Genomic DNA, 15,246 nt, shown 5'->3' on the forward strand with positions numbered 1-15,246 from the left:
CAATCTGAATCTGGAGGTTTAAGGCTATATCAGAACGTACTTGAATTTGCTTTATTATATTCTACACACAAGATTTTAAGCACTTTTAAAGCAAGTACTACTGCCATGTAGACCTTGCCTTTGTATCTATCTTGTAATGTAAGGCAGCCTGATTACTTTTACGTTTAGTTTATGGGGGGAAAGAGTTTAATTCTTATCTCGGACTAAACGAATTTAGTTTATTTATACGGAGCATTATCTAAAAAAATATTGTCCACATCAAGACATTCTTTAAACCCCACCCTAATATTATTATTATCTTTTTTGGTGTTTAAGGATGTCCTGAAATGTTTTTAGATACACGACTAAAGAACAGAAGTACCGTTTTTAGCGATTTATTTCAAGTACTTCTATTACTAATATAAACTTAACAGTAATGAAGCCTTACTGTAAAGTTCCCAGATTATTGGGAAAAAACCATTTTCCTTTATATTAACTGATTCGACACATGATCGATAATATGTTTACTCGGAATACACCAAGAAGTTACATTTCACAGATCTTCTTCTTCTTTTCTTTAAAGATGAACGAGCAAAACAAATTATATGTATTTCCACTGTTTTTATTTGCATTCTCTTATACTTTTATTCGTTTGCCAGCACAGAAAGTTACTTAAGACTTGATGTCAGTCAATCAGAATGTCTAATCTATGAAATATTAAACGAACTTCCGCTAGTTTCACAAGAATCTTCAAGTACAAATCAAATGTGCTACGAGATGTTCTGTTACAATGTTCTTTTTTCCCACAATTTTTAAATTTTAGACTATCTAATTGGGGCTGTATATAGACAATTAGTAACTCGCACTATTAATTGGTAAATATGACCGTCGCGTGTCTCTCCAAATTGCAGATTGTATACACTGATCCTTAGATACGTACTCACAAAGTTTGATTCAAAAATAAAATAAAAAGACTTTGCACACACACACACACACACACATGTATATGTGTATATAAATATATATATTGAAATATCGCTACTAAAAGTACACACATTGCACCTATAAAACATATGAAATGCTATACCAAATCAAAATTCTGATAAAAATATTATCAAAAGTATAATTCAATTCCATAATATCGGACTCTATGCACTATTTAGAGCTATAAACGGAAGAGATATTGGGGAAGGTTTTGAGCTAAAAGACATTTTGGAGATGCTTTGGAATAAAAAAAAATCAATCGATCAACCAAATATTAATCTGCTATATAATACTCAAATAGATATTTCATATTTTATCCATTCATCTACAGCTTTCTTGGTTATTTCGGATTAAATTACTTGAGCTCTACACCACAAATACGTTTTGTTTGAAGAATATTTGGCTATTTTTCTTTCATGTTGAAGATATTGAATAAAACACTATCTCAAAATTCCCTATGGGAAAAAATGTTTTGTATACCATTTATTTTTACACAGCTAATTTGTTGCTATACCGTCTCTTAAATAAATTCAAAACACGCACTTTTGATTTCTCTTTGTCTCACACAGAAAGTCATTTCTGTTACACATTAGACGTTTAAAGTTCCTACTCGGCCATGGAATCTAATTTGCAATTGTTGGCATTAAGCCTCTCGTAAGTGTAGTTTCAACATTTAAGGGATACAAAAATACACAAGAAAGACATATAAGAAAGTGCTGTTATGTCTGGTTATTCAACATTGGTAGACTAGGCTCTGCCCGTCATATTAATTTCACAATATATGGTGCATCTTTACGCCGCAAAGAAAAACTCATGAAATTGAATAGAAGATAAACGTTACCACTAGAGAAATGATTCAAAGTTATTCTACATTTCAGGTTTTTAAGAGCTGGTTGGATCTTGATAGAATGTGCATTAATATTATTGGGTAGATTATTGAACGTGACTTTCTACAATCAAAACTAAACAAAATGCGAATCAATACTTGGAAATAACTTTCAGTCTACCGATTTTATTCACTCTTTCCTTCTTTAGTGGACGTGCGGTCAGTCTACAACTCCTCTCAGAATGCACTGCCTAAACTCATCACCAAACATGTTGTTCCAAGCTGGTCAAGAAAACAGCAAGAGATAAATGCTGTTAACCCAAAGGTAAAATACCTCTGACACAATATCGTACAAGCCGTTATATAGACGACTCCCTCATTCTTTTTGTCTTTTCTTTAGCCTTTTATTATTATTTTTAGTAATATAACAGTGATTCTGTGCTAATGGTTTTCTATTAGCATTATACCAGATAACAACAAACACACTCAGATAGATATGCGAACCTCTTAGTATTGCCTTGTAACGCTATATCTATATTCTGTGCACTAAATTTTTGGTGTTGTAATGTATATATCAGTACATTTATTACTCTAGATCACTTTATATTTACGCACATAATATTATATTCTATACCTCATACATATATCTGCAAGCGCCCGATACTTTGTCCGTAAGTTTATCACCATCATCTATCTAACTTATACATGTATATTACACCGTGTTATCTTAACCAAAAAATGTATATTCGGGAAGTATAAAATTAGAAGACAGCCCCGACTTCTAGCATTTATTTAGTTCACATATATAACCCTAAGGATTGCTTTTTCTGTGGGGTGATGAGAAAAATGTTATTGATAAATAGGATACACATTGCTTGCCTACATGTATGCTTCGATGAAAAGCGCGCCAAAGAAGAAAATGAAGCAATCTAAAGAGATGATAAAAAGTTAAATGTAGTATTACCTTTTCACTAAAATCTTCTGTGCTGTACGCGTTTGGTGGCTTGATGTATATTACTTTTGGAGGTAAGTATGATATTTTTGATATAGAACGAGTTTTGGCTTAGAAAATTGACCTTGAAGGAAATCTAAAGTAGATTTAATCAAAGGATATATTAGATATCAAAGAATCTATCATAAAATAAAAGAAAGCACTGAGACTATATACCATTTTTGCCTTGGCACTCGAAGTACATATCACATCAAGTATTACGATATTCTATTTTGTTTGTTGTTTCTAGAACTTTCAAAAATAATCTTGAGAACATCTCTTCATTAGCCGAGACTTCAATTTAACTTTTCTTTTTATACTTTCTAAATACTCAAATACAAAATCTATGTGCATACATGATATATGAGCTTCTAGGAAAGTATTCTTGCTGTAAAATAATGATTATATTGGTTTTACAACGCGTGCAGATATTACCAACTATGGGATAGCTCTTTATGACGAACGATTTAATGTTAAAACAACACAAGAGTTTTCTCTAAACGTATTGATTTTTCTGATATATTACAAAACAACAAACATTATTTGAAGAATAAAATGTCTTTGTAGAAAAGGAGAGGGATTAAAGAAAGAGTGTTATTAAACAAAAGTATATAATCATAATGAACGGGGTTTTGTGGATAGCAAAGAAGCTTCTATAGTAAACACATATTATATGTACATACATTATACATTTAAACATGGAAATTATGCCTACTCAGTAAGAAATTTTCAAATAATAAGAACACTGCAATATTCTGTGTTGGAATAGACTTGTAAAAACGATATAATCTGATACGTTATATATATGTCAATGTAGTTTTTCATCATAACTCTTCTGCTAGATAAAATATCACATTAGTAAGATTAAACAAATCCGATAGACAATATATCACATCAAGTACAGTTTCTATTTCATATCTTCTTTTTATAATTTTATTAAGTTGGGTTGATTTGATACAAGGATTATAATCAGAAGTAGATTGCTTTGGTTGATTGAATCTTGTATATACTAAAAAAATGTATAAATTTAGGTTTAATGGCTTTACAAGATGTGTGTGTGTGTTCCTTCTTTTTTTTATGTAAAAACATATATAAGGTCAAGATTTATAGCAAGATAATTGCGAAGAAATAGAGTATATTTGGTAAATAAAAAGAAAACATAATAAGTGAATATATCAATTCTTTAACAGCATTGATTAAAGCTGAAAATAATAATTATACAAGGTAAAAATATTTTTATTAAAATTGATGGTTATTTTATTAAATATACAATTAATATTATATTAATTAGTTCAAAGAGAAATAGCAGCAACCAGAAAGAATTCTTTTAGCTTAAAGAAGTAAGAAAAAAAGTATGATCTTTGCTACATGAATATCTTTTGCTAAAGGTAAAATATACAAGGGCACTACAGTGCTTTTTATAGAAAATAGATCCAAATTGAGAATAATTGTATAAACTAGTTTTTGACAGGATTTTCCTTTGACTTTTTCTGCTTATAAGACAGTCTTCTTGGTGCTTTGTAACTGAACATGTAAGAAATCTTCGTATGTTTTGAGCTTTCCCTTGGAGTCCGCGATAGTCTTTTTAAATGCTTGAATATCCTTTGGGTGTCTGCGCTTATGATTAGAAAACCAGTAAGTGATACTTCTGGGTGAAAGACCAGTATTCTCTTGGAGATCTCGGCGCTGTGTCTTTGAAAGTTTGTTGGTTTTGCTATATATATTGTAAAAGACTGACTTGAGATACTTTGTTGTCTCGGAATCGTATGATGTCGCAGTTCTCTTTACGCTTGCTACAGAATCTCGGAAATTGTCTTTGACAGCACAAGTAGGAGTTTTCTTTACGGTTGGTCTGAGGAAGAAGTTTTCATTTTTAAAAGTGTTTTTGAAACTCTTGGGTTTGATGTCAGCTGTAGGTAGTTTTTCTTGTGGAGGAAGAGACGAGTGAATAGAAGGACTTTTGCTCTCCTCTTTTATGACAGGCTCTGGATCAAGTGGGATAGAGTCATTAACTTTACTCATTTCAGCATTTGCACAAGGTTGAAGACAGGCTGAAGGACTTTCTGCTTTGCAGCACTCTAAATTTTCTGTTACATTTGAGAAGTTTGACTGAGATAACTGGTCCGTAAAATCTTCATCAAAGAATGTCTTTTCTTCAGAGCACGATGAAAGGGAGGGTACGCTATCTACAAGTGAATTTTAGAAAAATAATGCGTTTCAGAGTTAATATATATATATATATATTTACCAGAGTAGTCAAAGGGAATAATTGAGAATTTATTATCCTCCCAGTATTCCAGTGAGGTGGGGTAGAAGCAAGTATCTTTGAAGGGAAGAATGGGTACATTGTTTCCTGAACGGAGGATCATATTGTCGTTTTCTAGAAACTCTGAAACATGGTCGGTACAGCACAGTCTCTCCTTGGCTTGGTTTTTAAAGAATCTATCGTCGATGTACATGTGCCCAGTTTCTGGATCGTCGGTCTCCGGAATCAGATTGGGTGTAGATGGCTGGAGTGGTAAGTCAATTGTGCTTTCTTGAGGTAAATCTTCATTAATATATGGAGTGACAGGGAAATACGATTCGAGAGTTGAATTTTGGGATAAGTAAAGTTGGGAAGAGTGAAGAAATAAGCGCATTTTATCAGAAAGATCGGCCTGAATCTGTGCGTCAAATAAGATAGAAGGAGTGTGTCCTAGAGTGATTTGAGACGAAGTATTATCAGTGATTCCACAATATAAATTGTAAAAATGAGTAACACTCATAAAAAAGCAAGGAAGAAATGAAGATGACTGTACCTAGTTAAATTAACTTTAGCTTTTTATTTTATAAGAAATTTTTGTACCTTTAAAATAAAGTAAAAAAAAAAAAGTCTAATATAATATGAATATCTTTGAACAAAATGAATTGACAGTCCGGTAGAAAGCAAACAAGCAGACAAGTGCATAGTACTTGACCAGAAGGATACTTATTTCTCTTTTAATTGTTCAATATTAACTTGTTTTTCATGGCACTTTTTATGACAATATAGTAATTGTATCTCTCGAATTAATTACTGAAATATCTGGCTAATTGATTTATTTTTTCTTTCAATGTAGTTTAGAATGTTAATTTCTAAGATTACAAGGTACTGGTATTTTTGTGATGCTTCTTGAGTTATGATGATATATAATCTACAGCACTGGTTATTTTTAGTAGAGCTATGGTCATATTAACCCAAGGAAGCTTAAATATAAAGATCGTTTACATACCACTGAACCAATCAGCAATGCACAAAGTCTTCCGGATGCCGATACACGGACGGACTGCACATTCTAACAAATAAGAATTCATGAAGACGTGGGTCGACCCGGAGTAGACGTTTAAGATTGTTTGTTTATTTTGCATGACATATTAAACGGTGGTTTGTGCAGCAGCTTTGTTTTCACTTTCGATTCTATTAATGGAAGTCATTTAATTCGAATTACTAAAGACACTACCAGCTTACAGCATATGAAATAAAATAGAGATTAGAGCTTCCGCTAATGAAAGTCAATTGAAACAATTCAACATTGAAAACATGCTAATTGTTTTACTTGGCTTCAAATTATCGTATGTTCGATTATTTTATTCACTATTTTCAATTATTGTCCAAAACAACGAATAGCGATATGTCTTAGAGTTATATTTGTACTTATCCTTGGACATTTTGAAAGAAAACTTACAAAGCAAAGAGAAAAAGAAGAGAAAAAATACGGCTACAAAGAATGACAGGACGTCTTCCACTGATCATTATATAAACTAACTAGAGAAACAGACGTCTTAGTTGGCTATATCTAATATTAGCAGCTTCGTTGTCAAATCGTATTTTTATTTTTATTTTTCCTGATCTGTCTCTATTAGTTTAACCATTTTTGTTTGGAGCTTTGATCAGCAAGAGAACGTTCGTGAGAGTGTGTGCCAGTTGCTTTGTCTCAGATCAATGATGTACACTTCTTTCATTTATTCGGCAAATAGCTTTTGTCAAATTTGGTAGCTTTTTATTAAAGAGCTTACCTTTTTTTTCTTCCCTCTTAAAAAAAACAAAAAACAAATGAACAATTGTCTTATTAAATTATTTTTCAATGTATATCTAGACCAATTTGAATACATCCGCTTGCCACTCTATTGTAAATCAAGAGCTAGATATACGGTATATGAATATAAACTTAGACTTTGATAAATTATATTTTACTAATTCAATAACAGATAAGCATACCTGCACACAGAACCCTGCCCTGAAAATCCTAAACATTCCATAGGGATCGTAACTTTGAGTGCACTGATTAGATGGTTGTATACCAAGTAAAAAGAAAAAAAGAAAACTATTTAATCAGTCTGTAGAGTTTATTTTAAATGAAGTTGCACAAATAGAATCCCTTGATAGAAGGCTAAAAGGAATCACCAATACATGATGTTTTCATTGATGTTGCCACTTCTATTTCGAGTACTTCTAGAAAACACTATATCTTTCATGACATTTGTTCTATATACTCGATAGGTACAACCGAATGTTTGTTTGTTTGTTTGTTTGTTTATTAAACCAAGTATTTTACAGCTCAAAATGTTTAGATTGTCTAGAGGTCTTGTCTAAAATATGTGTCCTCGTCACAGAGTGCTTTGTTTTTAGGCTTCCGTTTCAATATTACGAAGAGGTATAAATCGACCACGGCCTTGATTTCTGTTGCCAATAATACCAGACAGGGCGCTTAAATTACCAGTACGTTTCGTCTTTGCAAAGTATACGAAGCCAATGCAGACAAAAGCAATAATGATCACGAAAAGATAAATATGATTAATTGAATAACCATCATCATACTGATCCTCATCCTCATCGCCATCTTCGCCTTCATTCTTGTTGTCTGTCACAGGCTTATTTGCTGTAGAGTCCCCCTGTTCCTTCATAATGTCTTTCATAACCTTTTCAATAAGTCCAGTATTTGCCTTTGGCTTATATATAGGAGATCGGTATATCGAATCCTTTTTGGCAAGAAGTGCCTCGACATCAACATTCTCGTCAAGGAAAGAAGATGGCTCGAGGGATCCAGACAAAAGAATACTGTTGGCAATTGCACGATGAGCACCTAAATAAATAAATAAAAAGAAAGCGACAACAAAAAATATAAGCACTTAAACACATACATTCATACACACACACACACATATATATATATATATACCTCCTGTCAACTGAGTCTTATCCCACCATACATAAGAATCCATCTTATCCTTGCATTGCCCTTGGCATGCATCCCAGTAAGAATCCTTGGCATTCACAAACCCGAAACTAGCCGGGTTCTGGACAATATCCCTTAACAATGTGTGTACATGGATAATATCTAGTTCCAAAGCACTGTGGTGTTGATTTAATAGAATGCTATCCTTTTCAAGAAGCTTGTTAAAGCTCTTAGACGCATCTCCCCACTGTTTCTTTAAATCTGGATCTTGAAAATATGGCAAAAGATCCAACGGCGGTACACTCAGGACAATCATTCGATTGGCTCCAAACACCTTGCGGATATTTCGCTGAAGAAAGAAAAAAAGGAAGAGGGGGTTTTCTGTTAATTAAAAACATAATAATAAACTGATGGTTCTTTAGGAGCTCACCATTTGCTGGCTGATACAATCTACAACCTTTGTGAAATCTGGAGGATTTTGATCTTTTGGATCTGGGTTTGATAGATCAGTCAGGATCAAAGAAAAAGAATATAGTACAGTAATCAAATTACAGCAGCAATATATGTATATTTACCGTGATCTTGTATTGTCTTCTGGATATCACTAACACCGACCCAGAAAGCATATACAGTCTCAAGAGGATCGTGATTCATCTGCTCTCGGTAGTACATCTCGATTTGATCTCTGATGCTTGGAGGAGTGTCTGATGACACATTAGAGTAGAGCTTATTGTCGCACAATGCACCACTAAATGCAAAGTTATTAAGAGAGGCATCCCATCCCACAGCAAGATCTTCATTCCAAAGAGGACCGTTTGTAAGCCGTTGCCGATTCCCTGTGTCTGTGCTTGATTATGAGACTTTTGGTCATTATGATAATCATTCTACATACCAGAGTATGAATCACCAAAGACAACCAAGTGTTTGACACCTGAGGCTATACAAGCTGGTAGACACAAGAGAGCAAGACACACAAATGGTTTCATATCTAGACTAAATGTGATGGCAAGGGAAGGAAAGCATATTCATTACTTGACGTTCCTAAAACAAGCTGAGGCTTCACGTGACTAATACACTACTTGAGAGAATTTGTGGTTGAGGGGCTGTGCAAAAAGAAAATTCTATTATTCTCTAACCCAGTGTTCAACCATATCGGCTTAGTCGAATTTCAGAGGTTCACAACCTTATAAACAGCCATCTGATAGTACCACCCAGGATTGCCTTAATAGTTAAAAAAAAAGATACCTATAAAACAAAAACTGGGAATTAAAGACAAAACCTAATATTCTTATTTATAACCAGAACTTGTTTGTTGATATGTAATATAGAAGGCCTTTATTATTACCATGGACAATAAATTACTTTGAGTAGTCTTGTTAAAGAAAATATTCAATATATGATTTTATCATTTTATTGTCTTTTACTTTAAAGCGCCCCTCCTTCTACAAATTCAGCTAGTATCTTTTGAAAGGATTGCTATTTCAATAAGACAAGCAGTGCCAAACCCCAATATATGTTCCTGACCTGCGGTTTCTTCCAAAGATACAGATCTACAATATACTTCTCTGATCGGAAAAACGGAAATAAGTAAAAGAGATGTATCTAAATAGTAAAAAAAAACCATAATCCAAATGTGTACTTTTTAATACTCAATATAAACTTAGTCAGACAGTTCAGTTGTATTGGCTCGAGCATAATTCCCCTCTAGATCACTCTTATCCTCCACTTGCCTTTTTTTTTTTAAAAAATAATAATAATAATAATAATTCTTAACACAAACTACAAAACTGGGCATATAGTATCTCCAAGATACTTTTGTACATATTTTTAAAATGAATAACTGATTTTCTATAAATTTGGAGTCTAATTTTAACCTATTGGCACAAGCAAAGAAAAAAAATGAAATCCATCATGCTTCTTTATTTTATTTTATTTTATTTTATTTTGTTGCTATTCCCAAACACATGAACACACACTTCTTTAGTAAGTTGGCCGAAAAACGACATTGAATTATCAAGAAGTATATAGATATGATATGTAATATAAGCTAGTAAGAATATAGCAATATTTAAGTATTAATCGTTCGCATGATTATAAAACATTCATATATCAGTCAATGGTTGTTCTACTCCAAGTTCTTTTTTCTTCTTCTTACAAGTAACCCTTGTGGTTATTATTTAAGGGATTTAAAATTGATAAATTAAGCACCCATTTGGAATAAAGAAAATAAAAAAAAGGATCATTTATTTGCCTTTCTACCAATAGAATGCTTATAAACGAAATAAATGCTATTAATTGGATAACATTAATGAGAAACTTCTATAAAATTAACAAATGATCTTCCTTGAATTGAGCAAATATCTTTATAAAAGTACAGTAACAAGCAGAACAAAAATAGACCAGTTTATGGGTAATAGGAAATAAAAAGAAAGACAAAAAGGATAGTAACGTAAGACAAAAAAAGTTAGTAGTATTTCCGCTCAAATAAACCAAAAATTGCTAAAAGAAATACTCCAGTAAGAGAAAGAGCGAAAAATTTAATCGAATTATTGCTTTTCTTTCTCTGTTCTAAGTTTGTTCTGGACAATCATGAGCTGCGATAAATCTCATCAGAATTCTGATGGGCCATCAATAGCCATTGAAGACAACGACTCAAGGAACAGACAGAGTCTCGACAAGTCTTTTTCTATTCACACTGCCTCCGTTTCACTGGATCAAAGTCTGTTTGGCGTAGTCCCTGAACAAAATGACCTTTCTGTATCGAGCTATACAAGTCGGGAAAAGAAAGCACCCAAGGACCCTTCTTGGCAATTGAAGACCTTGGTTTTGATGTGTATGCTTGCAATACCAGGCAAGTAAAGAGATTAAATAAACAATTTCATAAAAGAAAAACAAGAAGAGAGAGAGAAAAAAAAACTTTGAATATCTGAGTTACCAGGTATTTACTTTACTTTTGTTTTTCGCTGATACAGTCGGATGTCATTATTTGGAAGCAACTGTGGGCACATTGAAGACCAGCCTCAAAAATGTAGGTACAATATATTAAGATTATTGTTTTCCTTAAATACCGTGCTCTAACACATCTTGTAATTAGAGTATGAACATCAACAATACACAGTTCAGTATCCTCCTTTCATCTGTCACGCTTGTCAATACAATTCTACCTCTTCTTGTTGGTAACCTGGTGGACGATATATCATTCGTTGGATCTATACGATCTACGACAATTGTGAGCACCATCATATTTGCTGGAAGTGTTTTGGTGTCCGTTGCATCAACTTACAATAACTATGCCATGATGGTCACCGGTCAAGTCATTTATGGCCTGGGCGATGGAATGATTGTAACGATGCAAGAAGCTATTCTTTCCCGATGGTTCAGAGACCAACAGCTTTCTATCATCGTTGGACTTATGCTTAGCGTTGCCCGTCTAACCAAATGGGCAGCCAAGATGGTCAGCTACCCAATTATAGAAGCAACGGGGTCTAAAAATTGGCCCATCTATATTGCTACAGGGTTTTGTGGCCTTGGTGTTGTAATGAATTCCATCTACTGGTTTGCTTTATACAAATATGGATATGCTACAGCATCAGGAAGAGAGCTCCAATTGCATTCCAAAGTACATGCCATTCATCCAGAGCCCCTCGAAAAAGATGAATATTCTCGGAGTCTGTCTGTGCCATCCAATCTACCTCACTCAAGACACAACTCCCATACATCCTCAATTCTCTCTCAGCATATCGTAAACTCCAAAAACCTCAAATGGACAGCTTCTTTGATCTTTTATATTCCAGGAATATTCTGGATGGTGCCTTGGGTCCAACTGGTGATGTCGAGCGTATTGAGTAGCTTTAGTGATATTGCAACGTAATTAAACAGGATAAGCTACTTGTAAAGGCGATCTAAGTATGTGCCTTGGTATCTAACAAAACTCTTGATCGATAGTGAATTTGTCCAATTCAGATTCGGCACCACGAGTGTTACAGCAGGTGTAAGCAATGAGATATTCCAAAGACACATTTTCACTCGGCTCACTCTATGATTATCATCATTGTGGTGACTTTCTTATTATTATTATAGTACCAAAGTAGTCTTACTCAGGTTGTACCTATAGTTGCTGCCCCGCTTATGGGTGTTGTTGTTCACCGGTACGGAAAGCGTTTGTTTGTCTGTAAGTTTCTCCATTCCATCTCCTTTTCTTCATACCAGTATCTTATCTAAAGCTTTTTGTTGTTCATTCTATACTTCTCACGTAGTATTTGCTGGTACACTTGTGCTTATTACTGCCTTGGTTTTGCTGGCTTTTACAAATGCGACTCCAGAAGTTGGACTCATCATGTTCTCCCTTGCTTTGGCACTGGGTCCAATCGGTTTGCTGAGCTCGACGCCTCTATTGCTGCCCCACGAGATGATTGGTACGGGCATGGGCTTACACAAGAGCTCTAACAATATCGGAACCACCATTGTGTCAGTATTGGTTGGCTATGTACAAGACTTGACTTTCCATGATGGAGATTCAAAAGACAACTTGACCGACCTGGCTTCAGAATACGATGGTGTGATGGTGCTGTATATTGTTCTTGCTTGCTGCTCTACCCTGGTGGCCATTATATTTTGGGTATTGGACAGAAAATTCTTGGATGGCTGGCTCCAGATTAACAAGAAGAGAAGAGAAGAGCGTTTGGACAGAGTCTATGCTGAGCAAGACGGTTCGAATGATATACCCGACAATACAACTACACCAAAACCAAACCCAGAGTGCGATGAACACAAACACACGTCCTTGCAGAGAATTGGGAGCCAGTTGCTCAAGAAGAGAAGCTTTGTTTACGTTGGAATATTTTTATTATGGCTTTTTATTGCTTGGGTTATATTCTTTACATTTGCACTAATGCCTGTGTACCAAAAGTACAATGTTGTGGATTAGACTGTAATGAATAAATAAATATTTATAAAAAGAAAGAAAGAAGACTAGAGTTGAAAGCTCCCCTGGTTCCAAAGCTAGAAGTCACTGTGAAGAAATAACCCCCATGTATGGTGTACTTGCTTAATTCTGGGTTATCTAACAGTTGATTGTTCATCATGGTCATTTAATCAACCTTTTATGATATTTTATTTGTGGTACATTTCACAAGGCACTTCATCTTTTATATAAAAAAAAACCTAAAAAAGGGTATATTTCTTTATGAATTATATTTTTAAAGTCCCCAATCATCTTTGACTTTTGAATGAAGGCTTTCTGGGAGCAAATGGCTACAACATTTTAAGCCCGTCTCGATCTGAGAGGAGCCGAAAAATAAGTCACATTTGTGTGAAAGACAACGAATTCATAATCGATACTTCTCTCATCATTGACGATGCAACGGCCATCGATTGTCACCTTGACATTAAACGACCTCGATGATCTTGATCATCTCAAAGATGAATACGAAATTCAGCACAGCCAAAAGCAAAGCATACAAGATGACTTGGAAACTGAATTCTATGGTTATCCTTCCTCTCCAAAAAATTACAGCAGTCCTCCAAGGGATGTAAAAAGGGACTTACCGGAACCTGTTAGTAATACAGAACCTGTTCAGTTGACTCGCGCCCAACAAAGAGCCTTGGATACAAAGCGTAGGATGGGTTTTATATAAACACGCCAAATATATATCTCTGCGTTTTTGACTACACCCAAGCAAAGCAAGTTTCTTCCTTCCTTTTTTTTTTACGACTCTCAGGCACAATTATAATAAAGACACAATATTGCTGGTTTGAAATATAAGCACAGCTACACATAGCGATATAAATGTATAGATTTCGCCATATTCTGTGACGCTGGCGTCATATTTTATTAAATTTTGCCTTCAACCAACAGATTAGATTAACATAGTTCAGGTAACCTATTTTTGGGATTCTCATTTTGGTTATCATTATTTCCCGATGAAGGTATTAAAAAAAAACAGATAATTAAAGCGTGGTTGTTGAAAAGGCCGGCAAAACGGAAATATCTAAATGCTGTGATCATGTACTGCGTGGCAAAAAAAAATAGGGCAAAATTATATACTTGATACTATATTTTGAATATTGGATCTGAAGCATCTTGCTTATTTGCCTTGAAATGCTTAACAATTTTCATGGCTGGGATTCGCATTGGACATTAATTTTGTTGGGCCCGTACCTTCATTGGACCAAGATACGGAGTCTATTGTCCGTAAGACTGGTATTTACGTATGTTTCTTCCAACGTTAGATTCATAGACTTGGTATTTTTGATGGTCCGTGCCAATACTTCCTATAACCTACTTTTGTTGAGTAAATGCCAAAAATATTGTAGCACTCGCAATGTTCTCTTGCTGATCGTTTGCTATAGAGTGAATTACTTGGATAGCAAAACTTTGGGTGTAAAGTAATATTACTCTAAGCATTTATATTTCGATGGTTAAGCGCTCCCAAAGAATACATAATCAATATTAACAATAGTCAGGACGAGATCCACCACCACCTTTACTAGGTGTCTGTATATTGTGTGGTAGAACACTCTTCATGAGTTGTTTTTACAGCTAAAAGTTAGACCGCATAAGACAGACGACCTTATCCTAAAACCAAAATATATCTAGATTGTGGTTGTAAGCTTCTATATATTCGTATGTATTAAATAAAATAAACCATCTGTGTATACACAAATATAAGCATTGATGGTAAGAAGACCTTATTCAATTTTAGAGGGTAAAGTAGCCCTTGATTTCAAGACACATAACGCTTATTATTATTATTTTTGGAATGTGCAACAGGGATGTCTTTACAAGAGCGACATCAACTTTTTATTTTATCTGTATTTGAGACACTTTATTTGGGAAACACGGTTTATGAGATCATACTCAACAATAAATGTACAACGTTTGACAGATGTCAAAACGATAATCTTTATTCGTCATATTTGCCATGTCTTGGCAAATATTCTATTTATTTTTATGATTCTTATATTATACAATCTTAAACGCTTACATATATAGCTCTTTAAGAGGTCTTTATTTTAATAGAGAAAATTATATCATGTTTGCGTGCGTGCATTTGTGTATATGTGCGGTAAAGGCATAGATCACATAACACGAGAGGATGCGTGGAGTAAATCTGAGATTCAAGAAAAGACTGGATCTTCATATTCCGTTTATCCATTGACCAAAGAAGATCTATTTGAATAGGTTGGTGGTTCAAATGATGAGTAAAATAAACAAAATAGAAAGCACTATGATAATTGCTCAATATTTCAACGAAAAACTTAATGGCTCT

The 15,246-nt window shown here is 34.1% G+C and overlaps 6 protein-coding genes across 6 annotated transcripts; 4 read left to right on the top strand and 2 right to left on the bottom strand.

Annotated features, from left to right (window-relative positions):
* Nucleotides 1-1,579: 1,579 nt before the first annotated feature.
* PHYBLDRAFT_163289 (hypothetical protein) lies at nt 1,580-3,085 on the top strand (the record flags this gene model as incomplete). Its single annotated transcript, XM_018434770.1, has 6 exons — nt 1,580-1,617; nt 1,842-1,891; nt 1,999-2,114; nt 2,368-2,460; nt 2,748-2,815; nt 3,031-3,085. The coding sequence occupies 6 exons, from the start codon at nt 1,580-1,582 to the stop codon at nt 3,083-3,085; spliced, it is 420 nt and encodes a 139-aa protein (XP_018296205.1).
* Nucleotides 3,086-4,274: 1,189 nt separating this feature from the next.
* On the bottom strand, nt 4,275-5,545 carry PHYBLDRAFT_140270 (Homeodomain-like DNA binding domain-containing transcription factor; the record flags this gene model as incomplete). The annotated part of the gene is made up of 2 exons (XM_018430372.1): nt 4,275-4,966; nt 5,029-5,545. The coding sequence occupies 2 exons, from the start codon at nt 5,543-5,545 to the stop codon at nt 4,275-4,277; spliced, it is 1,209 nt and encodes a 402-aa protein (XP_018296206.1).
* Nucleotides 5,546-7,424: 1,879 nt separating this feature from the next.
* PHYBLDRAFT_140271 (carbohydrate esterase family 16 protein) lies at nt 7,425-8,961 on the bottom strand (the record flags this gene model as incomplete). Its single annotated transcript, XM_018430373.1, has 5 exons — nt 7,425-7,882; nt 7,979-8,324; nt 8,406-8,467; nt 8,551-8,817; nt 8,868-8,961. The coding sequence occupies 5 exons, from the start codon at nt 8,959-8,961 to the stop codon at nt 7,425-7,427; spliced, it is 1,227 nt and encodes a 408-aa protein (XP_018296207.1).
* A 1,603-nt stretch (nt 8,962-10,564) lies between these two features.
* On the top strand, nt 10,565-12,902 carry PHYBLDRAFT_140272 (hypothetical protein; the record flags this gene model as incomplete). Its single annotated transcript, XM_018430374.1, has 6 exons — nt 10,565-10,808; nt 10,948-11,003; nt 11,070-11,842; nt 11,921-11,966; nt 12,056-12,146; nt 12,232-12,902. 6 exons carry the CDS (start codon nt 10,565-10,567, stop codon nt 12,900-12,902), a joined length of 1,881 nt encoding a protein of 626 aa, XP_018296208.1.
* A 258-nt stretch (nt 12,903-13,160) lies between these two features.
* Nucleotides 13,161-13,716, top strand: PHYBLDRAFT_157472 (hypothetical protein). Its single transcript, XM_018433623.1, has 2 exons — nt 13,161-13,450; nt 13,523-13,716. The coding sequence occupies exons 1-2, from the start codon at nt 13,333-13,335 to the stop codon at nt 13,609-13,611; spliced, it is 207 nt and encodes a 68-aa protein (XP_018296209.1). The 5' UTR covers nt 13,161-13,332; the 3' UTR covers nt 13,612-13,716.
* A 359-nt stretch (nt 13,717-14,075) lies between these two features.
* Nucleotides 14,076-15,158, top strand: PHYBLDRAFT_71781 (hypothetical protein; the record flags this gene model as incomplete). The annotated part of the gene is made up of 4 exons (XM_018442539.1): nt 14,076-14,362; nt 14,647-14,654; nt 14,748-14,846; nt 15,049-15,158. The coding sequence occupies 4 exons, from the start codon at nt 14,076-14,078 to the stop codon at nt 15,156-15,158; spliced, it is 504 nt and encodes a 167-aa protein (XP_018296210.1).
* Between the last annotated feature and the right edge of the window lie 88 nt (nt 15,159-15,246).

This window comes from Phycomyces blakesleeanus (assembly GCF_001638985.1).
Source record: "Phycomyces blakesleeanus NRRL 1555(-) unplaced genomic scaffold PHYBLscaffold_3, whole genome shotgun sequence".
Lineage (NCBI taxonomy): Eukaryota > Fungi > Mucoromycota > Mucoromycetes > Mucorales > Phycomycetaceae > Phycomyces > Phycomyces blakesleeanus.

What these genes read in the sequence shown, in the direction of transcription:
- PHYBLDRAFT_157472 (XM_018433623.1), top strand. Translation starts at nt 13,333, where the DNA reads ATGCAACGGCCATCGATTGTCACCTTGACATTAAACGACCTCGATGAT. An exon ending in CATACAAGATGACTTGGAAA is followed by an intron (nt 13,451 to 13,522) that starts CTGAATTCTATG and finishes AAAGGGACTTAC; the next exon opens with CGGAACCTGTTAGTAATACA.